Source organism: Sorex fumeus, unplaced genomic scaffold, assembly GCF_029834395.1.
Source record: "Sorex fumeus unplaced genomic scaffold, SorFum_2.1 ptg000054l, whole genome shotgun sequence".
NCBI lineage: Eukaryota > Metazoa > Chordata > Mammalia > Eulipotyphla > Soricidae > Sorex > Sorex fumeus.
The window spans coordinates 17,649,580-17,666,201 of NW_026606111.1; the positions used below are offsets into that span (position 1 = coordinate 17,649,580).

General features: G+C 39.8%; 1 protein-coding gene across 4 annotated transcripts in view; it reads right to left on the reverse strand.

The window, feature by feature from the left end:
• Positions 1–1,651: 1,651 nt before the first annotated feature.
• Positions 1,652–16,622, reverse strand: part of USP45 (ubiquitin specific peptidase 45) — a 64,243-nt gene continuing 49,272 nt past the window's right edge. For 3 of the 4 annotated variants that reach the window (XM_056125124.1, XM_056125125.1, XM_056125123.1), the window contains 8 exons: positions 16,151–16,242; positions 15,004–15,060; positions 14,567–14,707; positions 12,487–13,159; positions 11,311–11,408; positions 8,398–8,484; positions 5,509–5,662; positions 1,652–2,534 (listed from right to left, as the gene is read on the reverse strand). In XM_056125124.1, coding sequence (XP_055981099.1) covers positions 2,404–2,534; positions 5,509–5,662; positions 8,398–8,484; positions 11,311–11,408; positions 12,487–13,159; positions 14,567–14,707; positions 15,004–15,060; positions 16,151–16,242 — 1,433 coding nt within the window. In that variant the 3' untranslated portion in view covers positions 1,652–2,403. Of the gene's footprint in view, positions 2,535–5,508; positions 5,663–8,397; positions 8,485–11,310; positions 11,409–12,486; positions 13,160–14,566; positions 14,708–15,003; positions 15,061–16,150; positions 16,257–16,622 lie in introns of all 4 variants that reach the window. The other variant, XM_056125126.1, reaches the window with a different exon arrangement.

Here is a 16,622-nt window from a genome sequence, read left to right on the forward strand (position 1 = left end):
AGCACTGCTGGGTGTGCACCCCCTCCCCCGCAAAAAGAAATAAAACAAAAAAAAAATAAAAATTATATAAAAAATACATTCCTCCATTTCACTAAATTAAAACATTATTGCAGGCCGGAGCAACACTATAGTGCATAGGGCGCTTGCTTTGCACAGAGACAACCTGGGTTCGACAGCACCCCATATAGTTCCCCAAGCTAGCGAGAAGTAATTCCAGAATACAGAGCTTGGAGTAATTCCTCAATACCTCTGGGTGTGTCCCAAATACAAACAAAACAAAACAAACAACAAAATAAAACCCCACCCCATTATTGAGATTTCAGCTTAAAAATAACTCATGTACTGATATTTTAAGCTCTGTATAACTCTAATTATAACTTCATTCATTTGTCAAAATGTGGAAGTAGCAACCCTTATGTTATATATACTCATAAATCAAAAAGTCAAGACTCTTGGTAAAATATTTCCACACAATATCTATAGTCACTAATCTTTATGCTGTTGTTGGTTGGTTTTGTTTTGGGGCCACACTCAGCAGTGCACAGGACTTACTCCTGGTTCTGTGCTCAGGGATCACTCATGAGGGACTCAGGGGATCATATAGGGTGCTAGGGATCAAACCTGGGATGGCTGTGTGTAAGATAAGCACCTGCTGTACTATCTCTCTAGCCTACTAATCTTATTCTTCATCACAAGAGAACAATAAACTAGGACCAGGCACATAACAAGCACCTGCCTACAAAATATTTCCTAGGCATTAGTAAATAGGATGGCTGAAACCACGGAGTTTGTGTTTTGATTCAATAATGTGACTCTAAGACAGGATGATGTTTTGAAATTTTTTAAGCCTAATATTTTCATGACAATTTTGACAACCTAATGATTTCTATCCTAAGAGGAAAATTGTCATTTTTATTATTCTATAAAGAAAATTAAAAACTTTAGACTTTGTAAAAATGAAAACTAAATATTCTTGAACTTATTTGTCATGCATCTCGAAGATGAAAGAAAGTGATCTCAAATTCTTAAAATCACGATTAATATTTACTTACCTACCGAGGTAGAAAATATATTTCTCTATTAAGTGTAATAAGAATATTACCTGTCATTTACAAATATGTGGTAATTTATATTTCAAAAATATAATATGACTACATTTGCACTAACAACTTCGAAAAACCAATTCTGCATGTTACAGTTATCTATATTTTGGGTAATGTAGGGGGTCATACTTGGCAACACTCAGGTCTTGCTTACTCTTGGTTCTCTGCTTGAGGGTAACTCCTGCAAAACTTGAAGAATCATATGCAGTGCCAGGGATCAAACCAGGGTTTTTGGCTACCTGCCTTGCATATGCTTTAACTCCTGTATTATCTCTCTGACCCTCTGTAATTGTATTTCTACTTCAGCTAACTGACTGCAAATTATCCTCAACTCTACCGGTTACGTTCTACAAGTATGTTAGTAAAATATCTGATATTTTAAAATATTTCAAAATCTCAAAGCAATTAGATAATAAATATATTATCTGCAAACCCATATTATTGAAATTACAGTGGTACCTTTTCACATGGCTGAAATCACACAGAGTATGAAATGCCACTAAGCCATATTAAAATATATACTTTCACTTCATGTAATACCACACATCAATGCCAACAGATAGTCCTGAGATGATGTTAAGAGGAGTGCTAGATGATAAACAAACAGTTTTTGATAGCTGTATATTTATTTTAATATTTATTAGAAAAATATAACTGGCACATAAAAGATAGTATGATTACTCAAAATAAGGGGAGGGTTAAAAAGGTAAAACTGAAAAGATAGGGTTTAAATAGTAGTAAACAGAAAACAAGAGATAGATTTATGTATCTCTGAGATCAGGAAAATCAGGAAAATGTGACTTTCACTTGGGAAGTACTGTTTTAAGGAATGATCTGATTAAACCAGCATCATTTTTGAATTCATATAGAAAGCCATATCATAAAGGAGTTTCCTTTATACTACAAACTATGTTTTGTTTCATTTTTTTTTCCATGACAAATATATCTCCTTTTCTCTTTTTCCTTTTTTGGTAGTGCCAGGGATGGAATCTAGCACCTCAGACACGCAAGGCAAGTGCTTTGCCACTGAGCTATGTCCCAAACCCCTGACAAATATTCTTTTAAAAACATGGCTTTAGAGTTCTTTTTAAGAATTTCCATTTGAAAGCTGTGGGTAAATTTAAGTTTGCTTTAAAAGTATTCATCAAAAATGTAAAATATTTTCAGGAGTATCTGAGGGGTATGCCTACTCCTATCAGAGAGAAAAGACTACAAAGGCACATTGCATATTATAGTCATCGCTGCAGCATTTAAATAAAAGCAATCTAAGTAATCGTTATCATAAATAATTAACAAAGAATTATAATATTCTTTCATAAAACAGAAGGTATGCTTGTGCACTAAGTGCTCGTGCTTCGGGAACCGCCTGCACATAAGTGTCACTAACATGGACCCACTGGTCTGCCGATTCACTCTCCGGTTCCTTCAAACCTAGCAAAATAACAAAGTACAATTTTACAGTAAGAATGCTCTGTCCTTGCTCTACATTATAAACAACAGTTTCATTGCAAACTAGGTTTATCTTACTTTTTTAAAAATTTATTATCTTTTTTTTTATTAGTGAAACACCATGAGGTACAGTTGTAGACTTAAACTTTCGTACTTAGGTTTCAGTCACACAATGATCAAGTACCCATCTCTCCACCAGTGCCCATTCTCCACCAGTGCCCATTCTCCACCACTAATGATCCCAGTAGTCCCCCCCACCATCCCACCCCACCTCTGTGCCAGGTCATTCCCATTTGCTCACTCTTTCCTTTAGTCATCGCAAACTATATTCATCTAATGTTAGATCTTATTGCTAGAGTCCCTTTCATGCACATGGCAGACATTTTTATCACCCCTTTGGTTTTGGGATCATACCCAGCAATGGTCAGGGCCGACTCCTAGCCCTACAACACTCCGAGTCACTCCTGACAGGCTTGGGGAACCATACGGGTAGTCAGGGATAGAACCCAGGTTGGCGACATGCATGGCAAGCAGCTTACCCACTATCCTATGTCTCTGGACTCTGGCACTGATTTTGCAAAGAGGAACAAAAGTCCCCATGGAAGCTTGTAGAAGGAAACCCAAGCTATGGGGAAGAATAGGAGGCTACAATGTGGAGGAGGCCTACTGGCCAACCACTGCCTCCAGCTTCCCCTCAGACTCCTGCCACCCAGAGGCCTGGAGTCGGGGAAGGCCACCCCTGATGGTTTGCTTAGGGGTGAAATCATCTGGTCTGGTCCTGCCAAGACAACCATAGCAAAATAATGCAAATGTTTGACTAAATAGCAGGCTGATTTAAAGTTGATAACTCAGTAAAGCCTATGAACAATGTTATAGATAAATAAATGGCCTTTGGCTGAACAAATGTTTCCCACCCCTGGCTTATGAGAAGGTGGGATAGAAAGGGAGGAAGCCCGAATAAGCCTGGCAGAAGCCAGAGGGGCTACTTAACTATTCTTGCCTGACAGTGTTCCTGAACCACTTTCCCAGGAAGCCCCACACATTCAGGTACAACTGTCCTGATGGGGCAGGGAGAAGAGGATAAAAACCCAAAGATTGCTAGTCCATAAGCAAAGCTAGCAATACAGTTTTAGGGGGCTAGGGGGTTTAGGGGACACACCCAGTGGTGCTCAGGGCTTACTCCTGGCTTAGTGCTCAGAGATCACTCCTGGTGGGGCTCAGGGAACTATATGTGGTCCTGGGAATTGAACCCGGGTCTACTACAGAAAGGCAAGTATCTTATTTGCTGTACTATCTCCAGTTCCATTCAAGCACATTTTAAACTGCGACTCTATTCTTAAGACCTGGTGTTTTCCTCCCCATCCCAATGAGACCCCGAGTTGCTTCCCATGTATAGCTTCTCTGGCTCCTGATCAAGCTGCTTAATGGCCATGATCCCAGAGACTTAGAGGCAAATCTCGAAACCCAGTGGCTTTTGGCAGAAATGCATATGGACCCGCAGTAGGTTACTGTCGCCGGGCCGCCCCAGGGGTGAAAGGGTGCTGTCCCTCTGCCTGCTCCTCCTAGGCGGCTCAGTGGCTGGCATCCTCCAGAGGCCATTGGACAGTCAGGTTTGGGCCCTCGTGACGAGACACGTGGGGCCTCACGGGATGGGGGTGCAGTGGCCCTTTCCTCCCCACCCCAACGAGACCCTGAGTCACCACCCATAAACTCAGAAACAAATCTCGGAACCCAGTGGCTTTTGGCAGAAATGCGTCCGGACCCCGCAGTAGGTTACTGTCGCCGGGCCACCCTAGGGGGGAAAGGGTGCTGTCCCTCCACCTGCTCCCCCTAGGCAGCTCAGTGGTCACCATCCTCCAGAGGCCACTGGGCAGTCAGGTTTGGGCCCTCAGTGATGAGACTCGCAAGGCCTCATGGGATGGGGGTGGAGCCAGCCCTTTCCTCCCCACCACAACGAGACCCCGAGTCACTACCCATGAACTGGCTCCTGATCAAGCTGCTTAACAGCCATGATCCCAGAGACTCAGGAACAAATCTCGAAACCCAGTGGCTTTCGGCAGAAATCCCTCCAGATTTAAGTGTTAACACTTCGGAATTCCAAAATTGCACCACCACTACTGCAGCCACGCGACATCATGTGTTATTCATAACCAGGAATAGAAAACAAATTATCTACTGTTGCCTTTTCAGCAGATCTGAGTGTTGGGGTAAAATCCCAAATAATGATGGTGGCTCTGGTGTCAAAATATTGAATGTAATCAAATACAGAGAGAGTAATGTGGAAATCATCTGCCCCACAGGTAGGGGGAGGGTGTGGGATGGGGGCATACTGGGGTTTTGGGGGGTGGAGAATGGGCACTGGTGAAGATACGGGTGTTTCATTGTATGACCGAGACTTAAACCCAAAAGCTGTGTCACTGCTCTCAAGGTGATTCAATAAATAAAAATTATAAAAAATGAAAAAAAAAAAAGTAAGGTTGAGTTCATGCCCAATTCAATCAGCCAAGCTAGTGGCTGAAAAAATAGCAGTACTCCTACAAAAAAAAAAAAGACCTGGTGTGTCTTCAAAATTTTGGGGTATTGTTAAACAAAATGCAACTTCACTGAAAATACATAATGACTCAACACTTCAAGTTAACTAGAAGGGTACATACACAGTCTTAAGATATTTCATTCTCTAAGAATTATGTTAGTAAGCTTACAGGTAATTTTCACTTAACATTATTAAAATGCATTCAATTAAGGTATCCATGAAATCCATAACTCACCTCTTCTAGGAAAGGAAGAATAATTTTTTTTTTTTAGCATCTCATATGGTCCCTCAAGCACTGCCAGGAGTAAATCCTGAGGGTAGAGCCAGGAGTAACCCCTGAGCATCATTGGGCGTGACACCCTGCACCCCTACTGTTCTCCACCCACCGCCCCAAAAAAATAAGGAACAGTTAGGATGGCATACCAGGGACATTTTTCTTTCCAGTTATATGTTCCAATAACTTCCTGGAGGGTGTTCTCACTTTCACATAAGCAGTGTAGTGACCTCCTCGCATAGAGCCGCTATGTTCCACTATGCCATAGAGACCGTAGAGAACTTGATCGCCAGCATTTACATTCTTTCAAAGAAAAAAGCCCAAATTAGTAATGGTATATTAGTAATAGTAGTACTGTAAGGACAATGAAGTCAACTCTATGGACTGCTTAAAATAAGAGAAATGCATATTAAAACTACACTAAAAACTTTTCGACATTAGACAAGCAAAGTACAAGAGCTCATCAAGTTTCTGTAGGTAAACGCGTACTTGCACACTGCATGTGAGAATACAAAAGGCAAAAATCTTGTAGGCAGGACTATGTCTGTTTATATTGTTAAATCACATATACAGTACTCTAGGCCTCTTGACTCCATTTCCAGAATTCTAGCTCACAGATACATGAGCAAACTATAAAGAACTAGGATTATTTATAATATCAAAACACTGGAACAGGGGCTGGAGCAACAGTACAGCGGGTAGGGCTTTTGCCTTGCATGTAGCCCACTGGGTTCGATTCCCAGCATCCCATATGGTCTCCTGAGCACCGCTAGGAGTGATTCTTGAGTGCAAAGCCAGGAATAACCCCTGAGCATCGCTGGGTATGACCCAAAAAGCAGCAAAAAAAAAAAAAAAAAAAAAAAAAAACCAAAGCCAGGAGTAACCCCTGAGCATCACCATGACCCAGAAAGTAAAAACAAACAAACAAACAAACAAAAAAAGACAACAGTTCTAAAATCTCTAAATTGGGAAGACTGACTGAATAAACTATGACACATCCATATGAAAATATTATGCTGCTTTACTCCACTGAATAGTGGAACACAAAATATCTCTAAACATTGGATATAGAATAATCTCATGACGTGTTCAGAATAAGGTAGAAAACAAGGCCAGAAGGATAGTATAGCAGGTAAGGCATTTGCCTTGCATGTGGCTGACCCAGGTTTGATCCCTGTATCCCATATGGTTCCCTGAGTACCACCAAGAGTCATTCCTGAGTGCAGAGCCTGGAGTAACCCCTGAGCATTGCTGAGTGTCACCCAAAAAAGCCAAAAAAAAAAAAAAGGAAAGAAAAAAGGATGCATATTGTAAACTATTATTACTCAAAACAGATGCAGATTCTTTCATTTTAGAATTTAACTTATAAACAAACAAGAATGCAACATAACTTTTCCTTTTTTCTTTGTGGTGTCAGAAATCAAATCTAGGACCTAGTACACACAAGACCTGCACCCTACCACTCAGCCACATCCCCAGTCTTTATTAACAATAATTTTTAAAAATAGTGATCTATAAGGGATGGGAAAAAGAAGATGGAACAGACATGAAGAAAAGCTACACTTCTTTGAATTTATATTGTTTTGTACATTTCATGTACTTAATTTAGAAATTATAATTTATGTAATTCTATCACTATCACTATCCTCCCATTGTTCATCAATTTGCTCCAGTGGGCCCAGTAACATTGTGAAACTTGTTACTGTGTTTAGCATATTGAATACATCACGGGTAGCTTGCCAGACTCTGCCGTGCAGGTGAGATACTCTCGGTAGCTTGCCGGACTCTCCAAGAGGGGCGGAGAAATCAAACTCAGGTCAGCCCTGTTGGCTGCGTGCAAGGCAAACGCCCTACTGCTGTGCTATCGCTCCAGTCCATTTATGTAGTTATTAAACAAAATTTAAACAATCTCTAAAAGTGACAATACAAAGCTAAGCAAAGAAATGACATCCAGCTGGTGGCAGTTACTTTCAGAGAGGAACACTAAGGTCATATCCAAGGAATCCAGCAACCAACTTAAAGCAGCTTCAGTACAAACCATTAGAGTACAAACCATTAGAGTAAAGTCAGTGTGTGAATAAAAAGAAGAGTAACTGAAACATATTCATATGTTTAAATCCACTAATCCGCAGTAAATAGCTGTAGTTGAAGGTAGCCACTGAACAGATCTATTACTCTAAAAATTGGTTAAGGGCCGGTGTAATTCCTGGGTGCAAAGTCAGGAGTAACCCCTGTGCATCACCAGCTGTGACCCAAAAAGAAAAAAATAAAAATTGGTTCAGGGCCAGAGTGAGATTATAGCAGGTAGGGCACTTGTCTTGCACTCAGTCAACCTGAGTTCGATCCTGGGCATCCCATATCATCCTTCAAACTCGCCAGGAGTGAATCCTGAGCACAGACTCAGGATAAAGCCCTGACAATCTCCAGATGTGGCCCCCAAACTAAAAATGAACAACTAATATTACACATCCTGCCATGAATGCCATCTTGTGAGGTACCCTAAGGGAGACATAAAGATTGTTGAAAATTCCCATTCGTCAATCATATTGTATAATTTTGCAATTAAGATGTGCTTGGAGGGGACAGAGCCATAGTAATACTCAGGGTTTGCAGCCACTCCCAACAGTGCTCGGCCCCAGGAGGCTTGGGACCCTACAGGATCACCAGTGGCAGCGCTTGGAGGGCCATACAGAGCTGGGGACCAAACTCAGGCATCCTGCATTCAGGACCTGCAACTTTACCACTAAGCCATATTTTCAACCTCAATTCTTCAATTCTTAATAAACTCATGAACTAGCATATGGAGCGTAAGTACAGCAGAGAGGGAGAGAAAGGGAGAGAGAGGAAGAGACAGGGAGGGGCAGGGAGGGAGGAAAAGAGAGAGGGAGAGAAGGAGGGAGGGAGGGAAGTGCCTGCCATAGAGGCACCACATGATATGAAGGAATTAACGTTATTTATTTTAGTATGAAAGAGGTATTACAGCTACATAGTATTTGTAAAATAATTAGATAACTGAGTAATATACACTTGTACTGTACCTTACAAGAAGCAGAACAGAATGGTGCCAAATCAAGCGTAAGTGGAAAATCCACATGTCTGTTTACTTTGCGAAGACTCATGCCAGCCTTAAAAAGATGCAGGAAGAAAAAATTAGTGCAACAATTTTAATTATACTCAAATCACTATTCGTTAAAGCATAAAAAAAGGAGTCCTAGAGTCACTTTTCACACACTCACATATTCATGACTAATGAATAATCCAAAACTGAAACAAGACTAAGTTTTTAATTAGATTTCAAAAATTATTACTGCGAAACCTATCCATTTACATGAAAATTTTTACCACAAGTCATGGTCTCGGTCCTCCCATTGTTCATTGATTTGCTCGAGCGGGCCCAGTAACATCTCCATCGTGAGACTTGTTACTGCGTTTGGCATATTGAATACTTCATGGGGAGCTTGCCAGGCTTTCCTGCGTGGGTCAGATACTCTCGGGAGCTTGCCGGGCTCTCCGAGAGGGGCGGAGGAATCGAATTCGACTTGGTCATGTTGGCTGCGTGCACGGCAAACGCCCTACCGCTGTGCTATTGCTCCTTTACCACAAGTATGGAAATAATTACTTTCATGATGGCCTTTGAACATAAACTCAATGTGATAAAAAGTGAAGTTACTGACCACATGCTATCATGAAAACAAACTCAACTAGAATAGGAGCCTATAGTTAAGGCTCAGTTCAATGACTGGTTAACAGTTAACTTGATTAACTTAATAAGATCAAGGCAGAAAATGAGCAGAAATGAATGATAATAGTTTCCTCTTATTTCTAAAGATCAGTGATACTTATTCATTAAAAAGAAAACTTATGGGACTGTAGCGTTAGTACAACAGGTAAGGCATTTGCCTTGCACATGGTCAGCTCCATCCAGCTCAATTGCCAGCACCACATATAGTCCCCTGAGCACTGTGAGAAATGACCCCACAGAACCAGAAGTAAACCAAGAGGGAAGAAGTGAAGAATGAGGGCCCTGAGCACCATTACGGTGGGTGGCCCAGGTAAATCCTGGAGTTTTGAAGCCCTCCTAACCCCCCCAACACCCCTCCCAACTGACACACACATGAAAAATATTCAATACTTAAATCATTTACTCAATCATAATAAGTGTTAGTACTAAGGAAAATAAGTCTTGATGTTCTTTCATCAGCTCTACTTCTTGTTCTGGTTTTATTTACTTGCTTTGTTTTTATTGGGACCTCCTGGCAGTGTTCAGGGTTACTCCTGGATTTATGTTCAGGAGTGACATCTGGCATGGCTCAGGTAACTATTTTTAGTGCCAGAGATCAACCCAGGATTAGTCACATGCAAAACAAGAGCCTTAACTCCTGAACTGTCTCTCTGTCCTTGTTTTCTATCTTCAATTTCCAAAGGAAGACTTTGAAAATTATACAGTTTGTATTATGTAATAATAAAAGCTACCTGGGTAGATCGCCATAGGTATAAAATAAGGCTCATAAATAGAAATAGACTATTATTAGAATGAGAAGATTTATGTGCGTGTTTGTGTGTTGGGACCATAATTGGCAGTGGGTGTTCAGGAGACCATGTAGCATAGAACGAACCTAAGTTTCCTGCATGCAGGGCATGTACTTGGCCTCTTGAGCTCTTTGGCTCTAGAATGATTAAAGCAGTAAATCTGAAATCTTTGGATTTCAGAACTAAATTTACATGTAGGGCTTTGAAGAGCTACTTCAAGGATTGGTCTTTTTATATTATTTTTCAAAATTGTATTTTATCAAAGCACCATTAATTACAAAGTTAATCATAGTTGGATTTTTGACACAAAACGTTCTATCCCCAGTTCCACCACCAGTGTCAACTTCTACTAGTGTTCCCAGTTTCCCTGTCCTACCCCCTAACCCCAGCCCCAGCCTCTATCTTAACAGGCACCTTTTAAATTTGGTTACTAATCTTTGGGTCTCGTGATTTCGGTGTTGTTGACTCAGTGGTTTGGATATTTAGCTCTATTATTCCTTAATGCCACCTATGTACCTGGGTCCCACATCTCTGGCCCACAAACTTAATTTTGTGAACAAAATATACTCACACTGATGTCTTTTTCTACTAATCTTTAGAAGGCTTAACGTGGTATCTGAGAGTTCTCTTCTCATTTGAGAGTCTTCCTCTATCAAACAGCTTTAAATTATACTCAGGCTTTATAGCACTGACAAATCTAACTATATGTTTTATCAAATGCAAAAAAACTACTAAGATAAAGCACTAACACTACACATAACTGGGAAAAAAACCTCATACACTGAAAGAATGTGATTCTTCATGATAAGAGTCCTACATAAAGCTTGCATTGAAGCCCTTTTGCATATTTCTAGTCAGCAATGCCCACTCCAAGCTCTCTTCTCAGTGGAATTACATGATTTCATAAAACTAAGATTTCCTTGCTTCTAAGTGCTGTTAATGCATCTTTTCCATTAACACACACACACACAAACATACACAGATATCATTTAGTTTCCTACCATCAATATCTTCAAATACTGTAAACCAACTAATTTTAATGAGAAAAACCTAACAGAGCACAAAAAGTTTTTTTTTAATTTATTTTTGTTTGAGGGCCATAACAACAATGCTCAGGGATTACTCCTCACTCTTCATTCTATATTTAGGAATCACTCCTGGAGGTGCTCAGGAACCATATGGGGTGCTAGGTATTGAACATGATCGGCTGCATATAAGGCAAGTGCCCTATCTGCTGTATCATCTCTCCAGCCCCAAGCACAGAAAGCCTTAAAAGCCATTGTGGAAAAAAAAACACAGTAAATTCCAATGACAAATCTTTAAATTCAGAACATTATAATTCATGGCAGTATTTATAGAACTTAGAAATTTATAAAACATATGATGAAAATGACTCCAATGTTACTCTAGAGACTTTTTACCTGATGGAATCTTTTAAGATGGAGAATTAGGATTGCAGGAACAGCAGAAATGAGTAGTTGCTTTCTGGCATTAGTATAAACCCCTTCTGCTTTTCTTTCTGCAAAAATATAAGGCATTTACTTGTAAAATTCCATCTTATACAGTACTATATAATTAGCATTTACCAAACCACTTTTTTGATTTTTGGACCACACCCAGTGGTGTGCTCAGGCTTCTCCTGGCTCTGTGCTCAGGTATCACTTCTGGTGGGCTCCGGGGACAGGATAGGGTGCTGGGCATTGAACCCAAATGGGCGGTGTGCAAGGTGTGCAAGGCAAGCAATTAATCGGCTATATTATCACTTTGGCCCATCCGTAACTTTTTAAAATTTTACCTATTTACTTTGCTTTTTGGATCACACCTGGCGATACACAGGGGTTACCCCTGGCTCTACACTCAGAAATTAACCCTGTCGGTGCTCAGGGGACCATATGGGATGCTGGGAATCGAACCCGGGTAGGCCGCGTGCAAGGTAAATGCCCTACTCACTGTGCAATTGCTCCAGCCCCCCATCTGTAACTTTTTAATGTTAAAAAGGGACCAGGACTTCTGGTTGCAAAATTATGTTTTGGTTCCAAAACTCCACTAAAATGAAAGCATACTGAAAGAAAACAGACACATTCATAAAGTATAATGAATAGGTGAGATGACATGCAACAAAATTCAGGAACTGGGAAGCAGATTAGCGTAAGATTAATGTAATGCTTTCCAGTCAAAGACAACCAGAAACATACCTAGAGTTGAAAATATCTCATTATTCATTGCAGTGAAAGATCACACAGGTAAATCTTGGGCACTTCAATAAAAGGTTATTGGAAAGGACCTATGACATATTTGAGAACAGGTATAACTTGGGGCCAGAGAGATAGTACAAAGGGTGGGACGTCTACCATGCACTCAGCTGGCCCACATTCAATCCCCAGAACCAGAAATGGTCCCTAGAGCCCCAAAAGGAGTAATCCCTGAGCATAAAGCCAGGAGTAAGCGTGGGTACTACCAGATGTGGCCCCAAAACAAAAACAGAAAAAGAATGGAGGCATTTTCCAGTTCCTCTAATCTACTACTGGTCAGGCTATCAAATACTAAAAAAATCAGTATTGGTCCTTAAAAAAATTAAGATTAAGCTCAGTATTTACCTGCAGAACTGGTTTCACTTTGGTGCTTCTGTTTCTTTTCAGTACAATTCTCACACAGAAGCTTGTTATTCCCCATTAGTAATTCCATCGATGTAAACTGGTAGAGGCAGGACTGAACGGAACATTCTTTAGAAGTAGTTATATAGCTCTGAGAAAGGGTCTGAAAAGCATTCTGGGGACTGGCAGGCGTCATATGCTTCTCCGAAAAACAAAAATTATTTGGAACATTTAGCAGCTGGTTTTCCCTATCGAAATTTTTCTCTCTGACCACAGTGCTGCTCAAATGAAGTTCAGACACAGCTTCAGCCAGGCCCTCATCACCACTGTCAGTCTCCTGGGCGTGTCGTTGTTCATTTGCTAACGAATGGTGAAGGTGGCCATTGGTGTGCAAGAAGCACCTGCTACTGGACCGCATCAACACAGGGCGCTGGGAAGCACTTTCCGATTCGGAAGCCTCACTGTCTGCATCAGCACTGCTCTCAGAGCTGCTGGCCTCCTTGTCACTGCCGTCAGTAGGGCTTTCCGCCAGAGCTGATTCCGGATTCCTGATGCTGGCAAACACCAGAGAATCCCCATTCATGTCAAGATTTTCGCTCCTCTGGTATATGACAACACCGTTATCTACTCCAGATGATAATTTTCTGACACGTTTTCTGTCATGAATTAGTTGGTTCTGTAAGTTGACAGTGTTTTCAAAGAAAAGAATCTTGTGATCTTACTGAAAATAAATGCTGATTATTCTCATTTAAACGTTGAAAACCGAACAACTGTTAAGCCAACTATTTCTGGTATTTCTCTGAGCGCCATTTCCTAATGACCTAAATCACAACAGCAAAAAATATACTAGCAAGCAGTCATAATTTAAAAAAAAACAACCAACCAGACAAAAAAAAAAAAAGCTGTGCTAAAGAAACTACAATGATGGACACTCCTTTTCTGTCACAGAAAAAGAGACAGGACTTTGGTGGAACAGGACGAGGTTGGAGACTGTTTGGTATTGTTTGGCTTTGGGGTCACACCCACAGTTCTAGGGGTCAAGCAACACTCCTAGCAGCACTCACAGGTATCACTGAAAAATATTCACAGAGCCCTTTGGGCTGCCACTCTGGCCCTAAAGACAATTTTTAATTTTTTAGTAAAACAAAAATTTAATTTCTTTAAGATTATATGGGATTAATTTAACAACTACGTAAGCCCCTAGTGAATGGGTCTACTGTAGATCAGTATTTCTTAAAGAGGGCAATAGTCCTTCCTTACCCCACCCCTTGATGGAACAATGGGAGGGACAATAGAAGTTTCAGGTACAATTGGGGAAGAACTTTCTGTTTGTTCACTTAAGGAGGATGAGAAAATACGGGTTTGTTTTTTTTTTCTGAAAAGGTACTCATAAGTCAAATAACTTTGGGAGCCTCTGGTCTAGACAACAGTCATCAATGACTGGCAGCATCACAGGAAGACAGCATTGTGCACCCTTCCACGATGAAAGTGTACTCACCATTTAAAAGTTGTCTAGCCTAATAGGGCTGGGGAGTTAGTATAGTGGGTAAGGCGCTTGCCTTGCATGCAGTCAACCTGGGTTAGATCCTCAGTACCACATATGGTTGCCCCAAGTACCATCAGGAGGAGTAATATTTCAGAGCCCAGAGTAACCCATGCGCATCTCTAGCTATAACCCAAACTACAGTCCCCTCCTCCACAAAAGTTTTCTGGTCAAAAATTTAACAATCAAACTTGAATCTAATTAGATCTAATGTTGAGAGAGAATAAAGAACAAAAGAATCTATTAACACCAAAGGGGTGCTAAGACCATTAATTACTAATATTAGTACCATATTAATGGTGCTGTGATAATATTTTTTTAAAAAGTACATTTACTTTTAATTAATCTCTAATCAGGGATGGGGAGGAGGAGAATGTAGGATACAGACAAAAGATGATTAGCCACTAACGTAATTAGGAAGCTAAGGAATAGGTATGCAGGAGTTAATACTATTTTATCTACTTTTTATATTTTTAGAGGTTTTATTAATTAAAAAAAAAACTTTAAAAGTAGATGTTAAACAAATGCACATTTTCTTACCCGATTTTTGGGTGAAGAATGCTTCACAGTAGCTCTAGAGTGATGAGTATTTTCTAAAGCAATAGTAGTATATTGACCATTGTCTGACTCCTGTAAGCTCCTACATTTATTAATTTTCCCCAGAAGTACAGGTTTTGAAGCCTATATAGAAGCACATACAAAACACAAAGCCATGGTAAACAAGTTCTCAACATTACATTTTAAAATGTTTAATTTATTTAAATATATGCAATTTCCTTAACATTAATTCTCAAAATATAAAGCATGAGTTTAAATTCCTTGGAAATAAATAATATGCCTGATAATACACATATACATGAATTACCAATATCAAATATACTAAAATTTTATCATACAAAAAAGTGATTCTCAGATACCTGTAATATATTTAACAAACATTCAAATGTATGAAAAAAAAAAAAAGCTCTTCTCCTTACCCTTTCTTCTATTATAGGAAGTGAAATATCAATGAAAGGATCCTTCACCATAGAGATCTTTGAAAAACAAAAAGTTCAGTTAGAATTCTAATACAGATAGTGTAGTTTTAGAAAGTCCGAAGGAAAAAAAGTCAAATATCTCAGGAAACTTAACATTTTTGCTTTTGTGGATTTGTTTTGGGGTCACACCTGGCGATGCTCGGGGCTGATTCCTGGTTTTGTGCTCAAGAATCACACCTGGGGCGCTCAGGGGACAATATGGGGTATAGAAAATCAAATGAAGTTGGCCATGTGCTAGGCAAACACCCTAAGCGCCAGACTATAGCTCAGGTCCTGATTTTCTTTAGGGAATTTAAACTTTTTTTTTTTTTTTTGGGTCATACCTGGCTATGCACAGGGGTTATTTCTGGCTCATGCACTCAGGAATTACTCCTGGCGGTGCTTGGGGACCATATGGGATGCTGGGAATCACACTCAGGTCAGACAGGTGCAAGGCAAATACCCTACCATTTCCTACCGGGAATTTAAACTTTTAATTAAATAATGTTCCTGGAGCAAAGTGATTTAGTTTAGTATAAAAGTTCATACTGTCACTCAAAATTTCAATAAAAGTAATCCAATTGAATTTTACAATATAGCCAATATAACCTGTAATATCTAAAAGTTTCAAAATAAATGGGTTATTTTAATCTGGGGGCACACCCAAGACACTCGGGGATATTCTTGTCTCTGTGCTCAGGATTGACTTCTGGTGTTGTTTTGAAGACAAATCTGGTGCTGAGGATAGAACCCGACTCCTTACCTTCTGTACTATCTCTGCCCCCAAAATAAACTGTTTAAAAATTGTAAGTATTTACTTCTTGAGAGGTTTATTTTGTTTCTTTTGTTTTTCTGTTCTTGGGCCATGTAGGGCAAAGCTCAGGGTTTTTGATTTTTGTTTGTTTCGGGGCCAGAAGTCACTGCTGGCAGTGCTTGGGGGAACATATGGGATGGTGGGGATCAAACCCTGCTTGTCCTTGTTTTGCAAAAGGAAGCACCCTATCCACTGTACTGTTTCTTTAGCCCCAACTTCTCTAGAGGTTTTATTTATATGTATGTGTAAACATGATTGTCTATTCCATGTTGAAGGGAATTCCAAAATACCTACATTTGCACATTCTTCACACATGACTGTGCTGGTTAATTCACCAATAAAGATCCGATCTATGAAGTTCATTTTCACACCTTCTCTGCCATATGCTGTAAAAATAAAACTTTTTAATGCAAAAAAAAAAAAAAGTCAACCACTACCGACCAATGCAACATCTTTCTTTCTTTTCACAAGAAATCTGAAGAAGGCAGATGTTCACATTTAGTAATACATTTTGTTATATAATAATGCTATGTCTTTCTCCTTCACAATGACTCAACTAGTCTCCAAGGAATGAGTAACTATTACAATTAAGAGACAAAGTGAAAGATTAGAGCAAAGCCCGATCTTTATCAACTGCTCTCAATAAGCCCTTTACAGGCTCTGAATCTCACCTACAGGTTGATGAAGGGATGGGAAAGGAGATTATACTTTTAAGGTTACAGGAGACATGATAATAACAATGGAAACAAAAATAACAAAAAAATAA